This window comes from Pomacea canaliculata, linkage group LG14 (genome assembly GCF_003073045.1).
Source record: "Pomacea canaliculata isolate SZHN2017 linkage group LG14, ASM307304v1, whole genome shotgun sequence".
Classification (NCBI taxonomy): domain Eukaryota; kingdom Metazoa; phylum Mollusca; class Gastropoda; order Architaenioglossa; family Ampullariidae; genus Pomacea; species Pomacea canaliculata.
In genome coordinates, this window is record NC_037603.1 from 17,641,716 (window position 1) to 17,656,028 (window position 14,313).

Here is a 14,313-nt window from a genome sequence, read left to right on the forward strand (position 1 = left end):
GAGACTTCGTGTATTCCTCAAAATATAAAATCACAACTTGTTATGAATTTCTATTTTTCTAGATTTCGCTAATTTACTCTAATATATTATTTTAGTGCAGTTTGTATTTTACACGTAATCACATTTGTAGTGAGATTAAGTTTGACCCGGAAGTACAACTTTAGCCAATCTATTATGACCACGATATGGTGGTGTTGCAGGTGTGCAAAGGAAAGGATACGACTTCATTTGTAAGCAATGTGCTGACGGTAAAACTTGAAAGCATGAGATTATCATTCACAGCTGACTGGAGCCAAGCCATGCGGTCCTTATGGCTATTTTTACTGACTTTGGACATCTACTGTTTTGATGGTAAATTATTTTGTTTAAATTGATCACCAAACATTACTAGAAATAGTTTAGTCGTCATCATCAAAGTATGATTGCTTAGCTACCAATTCTTGATGTTTAAATCAGCGTCAGTATTTTGTAATGTGATGTGGACATTACCGTAAAATGTTATAGGTGATAAGACGAAGATTCTTTTCATTCTCAACTTTAGTGAGGACTATCTGTGTCAGCTATGTTCGTGCTCGACGAAGTCCTGATGAAAAGTAAAATAAGATTTCTGAATACAATACATTTAAATATTTACTATTTATGATTTGCCTGATAGGGAAATTAAAGGAAACACTAGACTTTTTTCTCCAATCTGATCATTGTTGTACTGTCTTATGCTATCAACAACAGAGGATTTAGTGCACTTCTAATGTTGGAATCAACAAAAACAGTATCAGTATGTGCCATATTTTAAATTTGCTTCATTGGCAGTCAGTATATTATGAATGTGTTAAGTGTTAAGCTTAAAATGCTGGTTTGCACAATGCTATGTATAACTCCTGACTTTTGACGACCTGTTAATGTCAGCTGTTGGAGATGGTCCAACCAAACAAGAAGTTTGATTCTGTGGCAGCTTTAATAATAGTGATAATACAGTGCATTTATGCAGAGCCTTTTTCACAGAACCAAAACTGGGTTGAAAGCATTTTACATAAAATTTATAAATGCATGAGCACACCTTTTTAGGATAATCATCAAATGCACCATCATACATAAACATCCCCATAACACATAAACATACATGCAAGTACTTATTAGAAGTTGTTTGCTTTTCAGGTCTTTATGGGTAGGATAGTCAGATATTGCTGGGACTTCTATGGGATGACCTGATAGTTTGTTAAAATAGCTGTATTTAGTGCACGTATCAGTGAAACAGATGCTTAGAGTAATACATGGGGTAAAGAACCTGGCTTAATGCTAATTTTTAAAGTTTTTAAGGAACCTGTCTTTGAGAGACCTCTTACACTTATGTTTACCAGCTTAATCTTTCTGTTGTTAACAGCTGGGGTTGGAGCAGACCAGAGTGAAGTTGAGCAGCATCTAGAAATGGGAAAAAAATTGCTTGCAGCTGGACAGCTGGCAGATGCCCTTTCTCATTACCATGCTGCAGTAGGTAAGTTACCTCAAATTCAAACTGAACTGAAGAATTTTGAAATGTGCAAAAAAAAAAAAAAAAAAACCCAACAAGCTGGTGAAACAGTTAAAATTTGAATTAGTTGTGAACTGTACTATGAGAAAGTTATTTTTAAACGTTTTGTAAATCTAGTGACTTAAAGATTACTCAGATTATGTCATATGAGCATGTCATTTCTATGTTGCCAATATTAAAATTGTACCTTTGGCAGTTAGTTTATGTTCTAGACATGTTGAAAAGAAAGACTTTAAGATATTTAAGAAACCGCACAAAAATAAATTATAAATTTAAAAGCTGGTTTAATTTGTAGGCAATATGTTGAGCATAAGGAGAATGATTTTCTTTAGAGATGTATGAGAGTCTGAGATATTGATCACTTTCCTGCTGTCATTAAATTTAAAATTTGAATACACTTGCAAATATTATGTGATAACTATATATTCTTAAAAGGATTTTTTAAAACATGAGTTTGCCCTAATAATGTAAATTTGTGTTTAAGCTGTAAGTTGATAAATAGAATCATGTTTATTTCAGATGGTGATCCCAAGAACTATCTGACCTACTTTAAAAGAGCTACAGTATACTTAGCACTGGGCAAGCCTCGGTCAGCCCTTCCTGATCTAAATAAAGTATTGGAGCTTCGTCCAGAATTCACTGCTGTAGGTATTTTAAGGGTCGTAAATATATTTTTATGCACAAAACCAGCAGAATATATATTCTGATTAAAATTTTCATAGATTTGGATATAAAATTGCTATCCTAAGTTTCTATAACTTTCATTGTTAGAACATAAGAAAGTGCTTGAGCAGATCCACACAAGAAAAGACATGCTTTTGAATTGCTTAGTTTGTAGAATTACTTGTAAATGTATATGGAAACTATGTTGTAAGCATTATAAACCTATATGCAAGATTTATGAAAGATGTGTTGTAAGATGATGATAATACACAAGTGTTTGTATACTGCAGATACCTGGAATCTGTGTTTTATACACTATGTACATTTTTATCTACAGGCTCGTGTGCAGAGGGGCAATATACTGCTGAAACAGGGAAACCTTAAAGAAGCACTAGAAGACTTTCAGGAAGCTGTTAGTTTATATATTTGTCATACATTACAAATCATGACACTAATTAAGAAATAGTAGTAATAAATGTGGGTATTGATGAGATTTATATGAATAAACTGGTATTTGTCTTATCCTTTAATGAATAACTCTGTGTAATGTAGCTGTCAAACATATTTTACATTTATTCCTTGTGCTCATTTGAAACTAATGACTCTTGCATTATGAACATTTGATGAGGTAATGACTTTGTCTCACTTATGCAGATGCGAACATTTAACATTAAACATTTTTTGTCTTCAAGGTATTTAAAGGCTAATAGTTTTACTGGTTGGATACTTTTAATACAGGTGCGGCAAGAACCAGCAAATGTGGAGGCACTGGAGAAATCCAATTTAATCTATCCACTTCAGCAAGAGATTGACAATGCCAAACTCTTGTTTAGATCAGGCCATTATGGAGAGGTCATCGAAATATTAGGACGTGTTGTCGAGGTATCATTTTTGTTGTCCATCATTTTATTTGAGTTTTAGGAAACTGTCAGTGTTAGATAACATTCTTCCATCATTCACTAAAAATGTTGTGGGATAAAGATGACTTCCAAATTTTTTTAGTAAAGTTTAAAAACATTCAAGCATTTGCTTTTTTTCACCCCAATTTGTGCCAGGAAAGATCTGTTGGAAGTCTTCACTTTTTGTTTTCTTGTGTTTATGTGGTCAGCTTTTGTTGATAGGCATGATAGCTGGTAGATCTCAGTTGGTTAATAAGCATTTCTCAAATGACTAGGCTTAGTTCCTTATCATATTTCAAACTTATGAGCTGATATATCCCCTCCATTAGTAAAATATCAAATTGATATCCCTTGTGTGTGGGATGAGGTCAGAACTATATTTTTTCCGGCATTTGTCCCGCTCATATTTGGCTTATATTAAATCTGTACTTTACCCAGAGAGAGGTTGATAATGTGTATAAGATAAATCTCGTCCTGTCTTTTACAGTATTGTCCATGGGCTTCAGAACTACGAGAGATGCGAGCAGACAGCTATATTGCAGTAGGAGAGCTCTTTAAAGCAACAGGAGAGCTGAGAACAACAGTCAAACTTATACCAGACAATACAAAAGGATATCTGCGGCTAAGTCTCCTCCACTACCAAATGGGAGAAGAAGAAGATTCTCTCTTGTAAGGATTCCTTGTGTGAATCGCATTTCTTTCTTAATGTCCTGGCAGTTTGCTTAGTTGCTGACATGGCATAAACCTCAACCAATTGCTGCAGCTTGACATAGAGCCTCTTTTTAATGCCTTGTTTTGGGCATGATTCATTTGTGTTCGCATACTTATTGGATTTTTATAGACATTATGGTGGATCAAAATCTCATGCACCAAAGACCTTGTAATAATGTTGTTTGAGGAAGTATTATCGTGCTATAGTAGACAACCTCTGGTTCCGTCATGGTGATGTGGGTTTGATGCTTTTGGTGTTTTTTTTTTTTGTTTTTTTTTTTTTTTTATATAATTTTACAGTCATTTTAGCTGCTTAATGCAATTAGCAACAAGTATATATAAATATTGGGCCTTGATTTTTGTGTCTGATTATATTGATTTAGTTGCAGTCCACACTGCAGATCGCAAAAAAATGGACTCGTAAGAGTTTGTCTCCTTAGCTGAAATTTGCTATTGTCCATTTGATTAATATATTTAATTTCTGTGCTGGTAGGAATAATTTCCCTCATTTACATTAAAATATACCTTTTAATGCATTTCTGTGACCACTATTCTCTTGATTCTGCAGACAGATCCGTGAGTGCCTTAAACTGGATCCAGACCATAAGGAATGTTTTGCCCATTATAAAAAAGTGAAAAAGTTGGCGAAACAGTTGTCTTTAGCCAACGAAATGCGAAATAATGGACAGTATGAAGAATGTGTGGAGAAGAGTCAACAGATCCTCCAAACAGAATCAAACATAGATTCTTATAGTCTCAGAGCTTTATCCTTCATGTGTCATTGCTACTCAAAGGTATGGTTGATAGTGGGGTGAAAATTCTGACAGCATATATCTGTCAAGTCAACAAAGTATACATTACATACATCACAGCTTATAAATAATTACCCTACCCCACAACCACCCAAAACTCAAACTTCCATACACTTTAAAGACCATTAAATTTTATATTTTCTTGTTCATCACTTCTTCATTGTTAATTATCTTTTTATGAGTGTGTGGAGAAACAAAATGTCTTGATTTGTTTCAGCTGGGCAGTGTAAAAGAGGCATTAAATGCTTGCAACAATGTTCTACAACGAGATTCAGAAAATCTTGATGCTTTAATAGACAGAGCAGAAGCACATATAGCAGATGAAGATTATGATAAAGGTAAGCTGTTTTTAATGTACCACCCCCACACCCCATCCCACCAAAGGGAAAAAAGCTTTTGCATGGTAGTTTATTGTCAATTCTTTCTTTGAGATTTTGCAGATGACATGATGTTGAGCCCCTCCCAGTTATTTGGTTCGGTTGAGTGTTGGTTGAAAAAAAGTTATGTTATAAATCTAATGTAAAAGGCCAGACTTTCCAGCTGTTGTAAGATTTCTGGGTGCAATTATGAGGTATGAATAAAATTTGGCTTTAACAAACTTACCTAGATGTAAACAGAAATTGACCAAAATTTCTATGATTCTTGAACTTATTTGTTTTATTGTGTTTTTCTGGTTTTGTTTCTTTGACAGCTTTAAGTGACTATCAGAGAGCCAACGAAATTGATCCAGATTCCAGAAGAGTTCGGGAAGGCCTCAGCAAGGTACAGAAACTACAGAAACAAGCAAAGAAGAGAGATTACTACAAGATTTTAGGTGTCAAAAGGTAATAATAATAAATGCAAAATTTGTAAAGCACATACACTCCTAAGTAGTAGCCTGCTCTTATCTCTTGAACAGACAAGTGTTATTGCTATTTGTTCAGAATTTGGGAACTGGTATTTTGTTGGAGCTCAACCCAGTCCTATGGTAGAAGAAAAGTGCGCCCTTTATGAGACCCTTATCCCACTCAGTGCTGTATTGGTATCTTGCTGTGTGCTTGCAGCATTTTTGCATCCTCTTCAAGTGAAACTAACATCCTTTAAGTCTTTCCCAGATCTTCCTGTATTACTTTTTTTAAAAAGAAGCTATTTTTTTCTCATTTCAGGACAGCAAGAAAAAAAGAAATATTAAAGGCCTACCGTAAGTTGGCTGTTTTGTGGCATCCAGATAAGCATGAGGGAGATGATAAAGAAAAGGCTCAAAAAATGTTTATGGACATTGCAGCAGCCAAGGAGGTTCTTACAGATCCAGGTATGTTAACTTTTTCAAGCACACTTGTCATATTTTACATCAAAGGTTGATCCATTTGCTGTGTGCATAATTTTTTTATTATTATTTTTTATCTTTGGTCCTAAAAAATGTTTTTGCAGTTGAATTATTTTGACATAAACATTTTCACACTTATTCCACTTTATACATGCATAAATATTGAGGAAGTTTACCAAGTAAAACGAAGAATTCTAGCTGATTGCTTTATACATAATTTATATTACAAACAAGTTTATCATTTTTTTTATAACATTTATATAAACAGCAACACATGCTGTAAACCAAGCTAACACAATTAGGGCACTTCGAAACATTATCAGTTATGAATCTTCTTATTTTTTTGTTGTAGAGATGCGCAAGCGGTATGACATGGGAGAAGATCCCTTAGATCCAGAACAGCAGCAGGGTGGAGGTGGACCTCATGGCCATCCGTTCTTCTTCCAGGGATTTAATCCATTTGGTTCAGGCGGTGGATTTAACTTCAAATTTAACTTCAACTAATTAAAATGGCATGAATCCTGTTACTTCATGACTAAGAACATCTGTAGTAGTATTTATTTATAGGCACAATTATTTCAGCAAGTGAACTACTCGCTGTGATCTGGCCTTAGCTGCTGGCACTGCTTAAAACTCAACTAACCAACTAGTAAGTGAACTAGACTGAAAGCATTTGTGTTAGATATTTACTTTTTTCCTTTAGTTTAATCTACACATTTAATAGCAAAGTGCTTCTATAAATGAATTTTATTATGTCACATGTGAGTGAGCCTCTTGTGTATATTACATCAATCCTTCACCATAATTCTTCCATGTGGATATTGTAAAGTTCTTTACATAAAAGCAATCTGATTTTTAAACATTATTAGGCCCACATTTTTTATTAAGTAAAATAGTAAGGAAATGATATTTCTGTCAGCTTTAAATCTTCACACCATTTTTTTTTTTCTAGTATATGTTGCTGTCAGAGTCAGTACTTTTCTAGATTTGAGTTCTCTCTTGTAAGCAGAAATGAAAAGTCGTACTGAGTGAAATGATTATGGATTGCAAGTTGATTGTAAAATGCAGATTTGGATTTTAATATCAAAATTCAGGACTCCTATTTAATGTTTTGAACCCAAGGAATTCAGTGCTTATGCGCAGGGGTGTCAAACACCTGGTCCACCATGAAATTTTACCTGGCCCGCGAAAGAATTTTAGTTAACCATTGTTAATGGCCTGGCGACAATTAGAAGGCAAACAACAGAAAAGTTCACGTCGAGCACAGCAAGCAATGGGATGAGTTTATTAAAGTTTGTATAGACCACCAACAGCGCACTGGTCAAGTTACCACCGCTCCTGTTACTGACCTGAAGGGATGGGATAAACTTGTTGCATTTACAACAGATGGAGCGCCAGCGATGTGCGGCCCACATAGTGGACTAGTTGCAAGGATGCGGTCACATATCCAAGAAAATTGTAATGGGGAGTTGATAGCATATCTCTGCATAATGCACCAAGAATCGTTGTGTGCTCAAGTCCTCAACATGGAGCATGTAATGAGCACTGTAACACAAACTGTCAACTTCATCAGAGCCAAAGGGTTCAATCCCTTCCTGGTTCAGTCCTTTGTGCAGGAAATAGATTCACAGTGGGGCGGCAGGTAGTATCACACAGAAGTCCGGTAGCTAAGTCGGGTCAAAGTTCTCACTCGAGTTTTTCAGCTGATTGGGGAAATCTGTCAGTTCATGGACAGCAGAGGAAAAGACTCCACTGTCTTGCAGGATGAAAAGTGGAAATGTAAGTTGGCATTTCTGTGTGACATAACCACTCATCTCAGCACCTTGAACCTGCAGCTCCAAGGACTGGGCCACTTGATAACGGACATGCATGATGCAGTGAAGGCATTTCAAATGATGTTGTTCTTATGGGAAACACAAATGAACCAAATCAACTTGTTTCACTTTCCTTGCTGCAAAACAGTGATGGACAAAGTCAGCGCCAAGTGTTCCCAAATGCACATTTCCTGAAAAACTGAACTCACTTCGTGCTGAGTTTAAACGCAGTTTCAGTGACTTTGAGGAGCAGAAAAACAATTTCCAACTCTTTCACAACCCATTTTCCATCGACGTGGAAACTGTACCAATGCATTTGCAGATGGTACTCCTAGAACTGCAGTGTAATGAGTCACTGAAGGCAAAGTAAGACTGTGTGGGGCCTGCACAGTTCACTCATTCCCTCCCACAAACGATGCCCCAGCTTCGTCTACATGTGGCTCGACTCTTGAGCATGTTTGGCAGCACATATTTGTGTGAGCAACTTTCTCTGTGATGAAGATCAACAAAACATCACACAGGAGTTGTCTTACTGATGTACACTTGCAGTCCATCCTGAGAATCTCCACAACACAGAAACTTACTCCAAACATAAACGAACTTGTTGCCAAGAAAAGATGTCAAGCGTCCACTTCTGACAAAGTAAATTAAGAAGAAAAACTGCTAAGCCTTGGTTTGTTATTACTTTAATTTTGTTTTAATGTATGATTTTGTTTACACATTAATAACAAAAAGTTTAGTTTTCTACTGTTCAGTAAAAAGTTATTGGACTTAATAATAACCTTCGGTCTGCCACCTTGTGTATGATGGGAGATTTGGCCCCCTGTGTAATTGAGTTTGACACCCCTGGCTTATGGAGTAGCATGGATTAAGAAAAAGAAAAATTTCTGCAGAGCAATCGAAGATCAGCCAGTTTTAGATGTTTATACAGTGTAATTTTAAATATTTTATTATAGCTATTCAGACTGATGAGGCTTTTTTGTGCTTCATTCTCTGTGCTGTTTGCTGAAGTCTTAAACTAATATGTGACATAAAATTTCTTTGGGCTAAATAGTGTTTAATGACAGAAAAAAAACTTATATCTATTTTTGTGTCTACTGAATTTTGAGGATACCTTTGTAAATGTGTGAATGCATGTGAAGTTGAGTATGCAAGCTTGTATGCATTGTGCTGGTGTGTAAGCTGGGTTGCATGTTTCTTTTGTCTGAAATGAAATGGGTAAGGATTAAGTAGAGTACATTTCAGTCAACCAGTTCAACACATTCTCTTAAATCAGAGATGAAAATTGCTGTATGAATCTACTGATGTTTGAATGTAATTAACTATGGTCAGTACTTTGCAAAGGATGGGCCATGTTAACCTCACAATGTAATATGCTTTCTCTGTTGGCGGAATTAGCCCATGTTCAGGTGCTGCTAAGCAGCATTACAATAGAATAAGATGCAGATCATTTTGGAGGTCTCATGTTCATGGTTGATGCCTGTATTTTGTCATTATGTGTGTGTCTTCTCAGTCCTTCTGCATATTCAGATGTGTAAGGTGCAAAATGTTCTTATGAGCTGTTTGCTAGTGTGACAATCCACAAAACAGTGGAATGTGATGAAACTTACTAAGAGAAATTTAAATCTATTGCATGTGCAATGATACATTGTTTATACTTGTTGATGACATTAAATGAATTGGTTTGCAGTGTGTCTCTGTGTGTGTGAGAGATCGCATCTCAGATGAAACGCTCTAGTGCCAACCCAAACTTATCAAAGATAAATTCGTTGCACTGAACTTGGTGGATTGTGATGTAGATATCCTCGCTGGCAACATTAAAGATATCAACAGCCCATGCAGTGCCAGGGGGACAAAAGAAGAAATCCTGGATCAAGAACGACATTCTAGATTGCTGTAACCGAAATGGGGCTTTGATGATGGAAATAGCAACCCGAAAGCAGCTTCCCAAGTACAAAGAATTGGATTGTGACATCAAGAAAGGAGAGAGGCAGCTGGGGATGGTCATTGCTAGACTACAGAGAGGGAATAGCACAAGGCGACATCTAAAAGACCTAACAACTAGTGAAGACCCTCATCAAGACGTCAGTCATCTCCTCAGAAGCACTGCTGTACTCAATCGATGGACTGAATATTGTAAAGACCCGTACAGCTTTCCGGTTTTACGAGAAGAGGCCCGTTGCCGTCGTGCTTTTTAGGGAACTCTACCAAAGGTCATGAGATCTCTGCCTTCATACGGTAGACCGTCAGCTGGTGGCACTCGAGACCACGAGCTATGACGTCAACACATGTAAAGCATGGAGAGTAGGCAACCGATAGCGCACGTCCTTAGTCAAAATGTAAAAAGACTTTTCTTACATCGCGCCCTCTTGCCTTGAGAATGCTGTCTCAAATATGTTTTCTTCTGCAGGAAAAGCTCAGATACACTACACTTTGTTTTGTAACAGTATTTTTATTTGTTTACATGCTTTTTTTTTAAATTTTATAAACAAATACATGCCTTATCTTCAGCCCCACTTACCTGCGTATACCTGCTGCAACAGAACGAACATACACTTACCTTGCACACGCACGACGTATTGACCACACAACACAACGCTCGACGAATCCCCGCAGATAAGGATGAAGAGATTTGTAGGGGAATCAAATCGATGAGGCACAAGTTCAGAAGAATGTCACTAGGAGAGTTATAAGGAAGATGGACAGAGACGTTGTTTTCCCGCTCATTTAATTTGTCATTCTTGAAAACAACTGCTTTTCTCTTATATACGACGGTTTTTTTCTGCTTCAGGGACTTTGAGCAAATGACGCACACAAGACACCATTCGTACACAAAAATTCACAACACTTATACATGTACTGTACTTTCTTAAATACTGTATTGCACATTGCACTTACCACTGGTATAAAAGATGCGGGGCTTTGGAAGGGAAGGAAGCAAACTCCATGTTTGCTGTGAACGATGTTCACATTCTCCGCCCCGCCCTCTTTAGTGAACGTACGTGCCTCCTGTCACCATGGTTCTTACCCTACTGTTTACAGCGGTGGTTCTCAAAGTGTGGTCCGTGGGCATAAGTCAGGTGGTCCGCGGCTGACAGTCGTTCATGTCAGCAAAGTTATGTTTAAAGTGATGCATTTCTCGTCAACTTAGTACTATACTATTGTCATAAAGGTACACGCATATACGAGAGTGCTGAGCGTTGAAGGGTTTTGTTGCCGATCTAACTACCTTGAAATGTTACACTATCGATAGAAGAACATATAGAAATTAAAGGATATATAACAAAATTTCCCCAGCTTCAGCAGTTGCCTCCGTGGCCTAATGGATAAGGCATCGGCCTCCTACACACTCATGATAATATGGTGCGCTAGCCGGGGATTGCGGGTTCGAGTCCCGTCGGAGGTGCTTTTTCTTTCATTTTGTCACTTGGTACTGCACAAAACACTGCTCGCTGATACAGTTTGGCGACGTCGCCAGGCAGGCGTGAGTCTAATGATACTGCTAAATACTGGTTTTTCAAGAGAGGGCGGTGTAGAGGTAAATAAAAGCTGGATGGCGAAAGTGAAGAGGTGGGCAGAGAAGTAAGGTTGGGCAGTCATGACAAGACCGAGTCAACAGCTGAAAGACACGAATCTCAACAGACAGCAAGAGAGGGCTGCATATTATCACCAACAATCTTCCGGATAGTCATAGACTGGATTATGCACAACACGAACCAAGACAACAACAACACCAGTATCCAGTGGACCTTCACCTAACAGCTAGAGGACATGGACTTGTAGACTATTATCAAATAATATTCATTTGAAGTCGGGTTCACACAAGAAAGACGGGGGCAGACTTACGATTCTTAAGATTTAAGAAGTTCAAAGAGCATATTTGACAGACTTTTAGTTTTGTTAATATGAAATAGGCTATATTTTCGATTTTTAATTTGGTACCCCAGCAAACGTGGCTCCCTGAGGCCACAGCTGTGTATAGTGAGGAAAACTGATATAAAACACAAAGGCCTATATCGCGATCTGGTATACACGTCCGTGCATGAACAGTTTACAGTGCATGACAGCCTGAGACAATACATGTGTAAACACAGTCGGTAGTGTCCAGTGCGCAGACGAAATATGATGCTCTGCTGATGGTTTTTTAAATTTAACATCTGGTTGTCATATGACGAATTGTCTTGGTTTTCCACCGACTTTTGGTGTGCCCCCTTGTTGAGGGCTTTTACTTCACTGTAGGAGATTGACTGGTTTGACTGCTCCTGACGAATTTGGGAAGGGTGTCGATCTCATCTGAGCTTTTGACAAAAGTTCGACTTTGGTATATAGTCGAACTTAGATTGCTCACAACATCTTTATTTTTCCTAGGTTTAACATGAAGGTACATCAATGGATGAATAAAGGTTTCAGGAGATACACATGATAATACTGGCCTTCTGTGTGTTGTTGTTTGCATGTTTTGTGAGTTTTGTGAGTTTCAATGCATGAACTGTGTCTTCGCCGACGAAAAATAAAAAATTAATGCCAACTGAATTCATGCTGAAGATCGTGATGGTATTTTGTCCTCAAACTGGGGAAACTTTGATCACCGAGATAGTCGCTTTTGTCTAGTATACGACTAAAGTTGTGAGTAAAAACCAAAATGATTGTCGGATCGCTAATTTTATTAAATATCTGCTAAGAATCTCAGAAACACGAACAGATTGACAGCAATATATGTTATTGCTTGAAACTGAAAGACTTTGTCCTATGGTCACAATCCTAACATTTCACTGACAAACGTGCCGACGACTTTTTCACACACACACACACACAAACGGTAAGTTATAAAGTTCCCTTGAGTTCGTATTCACACCATAGGTGTCGTCGATTTATTGATTTGACTGTGATGTGTGAAGAACGAAAGCTGTTTGTGACCTGGTTTGTTGAGACGACCTTAAAGAAAATCGTTGACATATTTATCTATGTGCAAATGGAAGCTACACTTTCCTTTGACGTTTAAAATCGGCGTCTTCACACACACGAGTGTGTATATGAGCCAGCTAACTAATGCCAATAAAGAAAAATTCATCAAAATTCATGTATTTCGTGTGGGTATCATAGGGGGCGGTGGTGGTGGTAGGGGCGAATCGACTGGGCGGTAGTCGAGTCGAATTGATGCATGGTCGAATGGGTTGGCCCTGCAAGACATCGGTACTACTGTAGCAAATCGTGTAATCAATGTGAGTTCGAATCCAGCAGGGACAACATAAATCCAGACAAATCCTTTTTGTGACTGATCCTGCGAAGGTAAAGAAAAATGGACGCAAAAAGGCATTAATGTGAGATTTGTGAGGCAATGATGGGTCAACAACACCAGAAGGTCTGGGAACAAGAGATAGTTATATAGAGAAAGTAAAAGTAGACGATGACATCCATTTCCACTCTAATTGTAGAGGCCTAGAATGATCTCAGTTTGCAGTCATCATTTTTCAGTTTATTGGTGGCAGGGCCGCCAAGAGCCACCACGGACCCTGCGAAGTTGCCACGCTGGCTAAGGGATAGTATATTTACTATATATATATACAGTATTGGGTAAAACTGAGTTAACTATATTAGTCCGGCCCTCTAAAACCATCCCTATTTCTCATGCGGCCCCTTGGGAAAATTAATTGCCCACCCCTGCTGTAAAGGATCAAACTTGTAGGATACCATAGAAAACAAATCCCCAGAGTGAGGAATGTTCCGTCAACTTTTCCTTAAAAGAAAAGAAGGAAAAAATCCACTGACCAAGGCCAGGCCCGCTTCGCAGCCGGGTACACCAAATCCCTTTCATCAGGTCTAGTTGGTGGACACCCAGGCACTGTTTGCGGTGGGTGGTGCAGACCTGTTGGAATTGGTATGTTGCAAGTTCAATATATAGGTATAGATGGCGAGACCACGAAGTGAAGGGGGAGGAATAAAAAGACGGTCAAGATCTAAGCCCTCAAGGTACTCCGTATATTTTAAGGTCGGAGAGGAAGATGTGATTCCTTCAATAAAAATGCACAGAAACGTATAATCAGTTCAAAAGAGTGCAAAAGAGACCGAAAGTCACAGGTGCTCGAAAATGATGCCATGATCACTGATGTGTTTTCGTGGTGTTAAAATGCAGTTTTGGATGCCACATAAGAAATTTTACCAGTCTGCTCACTGTTATACAAATTCGCATGCCTCTTTTTCATGCATGCGGCCACTCAGGCCCGTTCTTAGCCCCCGCGGGGCCCGAGGCTTAGGAAATCATTCGGAGCCTAGTTACCATATTAATGCCTCCTCTGCCTGCCCCTCAGTAGTAAGCACGGCCCTGTAAGACGAACACCATTTACTGCAAATCATACATCTCTGATTGCATATATATTTAGTATTAATCAGCGCAAGTTTTCAGATAAATTTATTAAGCTATATCGTGCACGTGTGAGATTTCCAGAGGCACTGTTAATGTCTTTAAAGACTTAACAATTTAACTGATATGGAGAAGTGAAAATGGTGACCTCTGAACCGAGAACAGATGTACTACGCAAGCGCACTTGTTCTCCCACGTGCCATGGTCAACCAATCGCTG

General features: G+C 38.1%; 1 protein-coding gene and 1 non-coding gene across 2 annotated transcripts; both read left to right on the top strand.

The window, feature by feature from the left end:
- Nucleotides 1-154: 154 nt before the first annotated feature.
- Nucleotides 155-8,305, top strand: LOC112555396 (dnaJ homolog subfamily C member 3-like). Its single transcript, XM_025223766.1, has 11 exons — nucleotides 155-351; nucleotides 1,382-1,492; nucleotides 2,048-2,172; nucleotides 2,529-2,603; nucleotides 2,930-3,073; nucleotides 3,578-3,759; nucleotides 4,370-4,595; nucleotides 4,831-4,951; nucleotides 5,305-5,437; nucleotides 5,759-5,904; nucleotides 6,272-8,305. The coding sequence occupies exons 1-11, from the start codon at nucleotides 186-188 to the stop codon at nucleotides 6,421-6,423; spliced, it is 1,581 nt and encodes a 526-aa protein (XP_025079551.1). The 5' UTR covers nucleotides 155-185; the 3' UTR covers nucleotides 6,424-8,305.
- Nucleotides 8,306-11,041: 2,736 nt separating this feature from the next.
- Nucleotides 11,042-11,139, top strand: Trnar-ccu. Its single transcript has 2 exons — nucleotides 11,042-11,078; nucleotides 11,104-11,139. It is a non-coding gene; the product is annotated as a tRNA-Arg (tRNA).
- The last annotated feature ends 3,174 nt before the right edge of the window (nucleotides 11,140-14,313 follow it).

Bases quoted from the DNA above. Each gene is read 5' to 3' on its own strand.
- LOC112555396 (XM_025223766.1), top strand. From the start codon at position 186: ATGGTGGTGTTGCAGGTGTGCAAAGGAAAGGATACGACTTCATTTGTA. The intron at 352-1,381 runs GTAAATTATTTT...TGTTGTTAACAG, and splicing joins GGACATCTACTGTTTTGATG to CTGGGGTTGGAGCAGACCAG. The intron at 2,604-2,929 runs GTTAGTTTATAT...CTTTTAATACAG, and splicing joins TAGAAGACTTTCAGGAAGCT to GTGCGGCAAGAACCAGCAAA.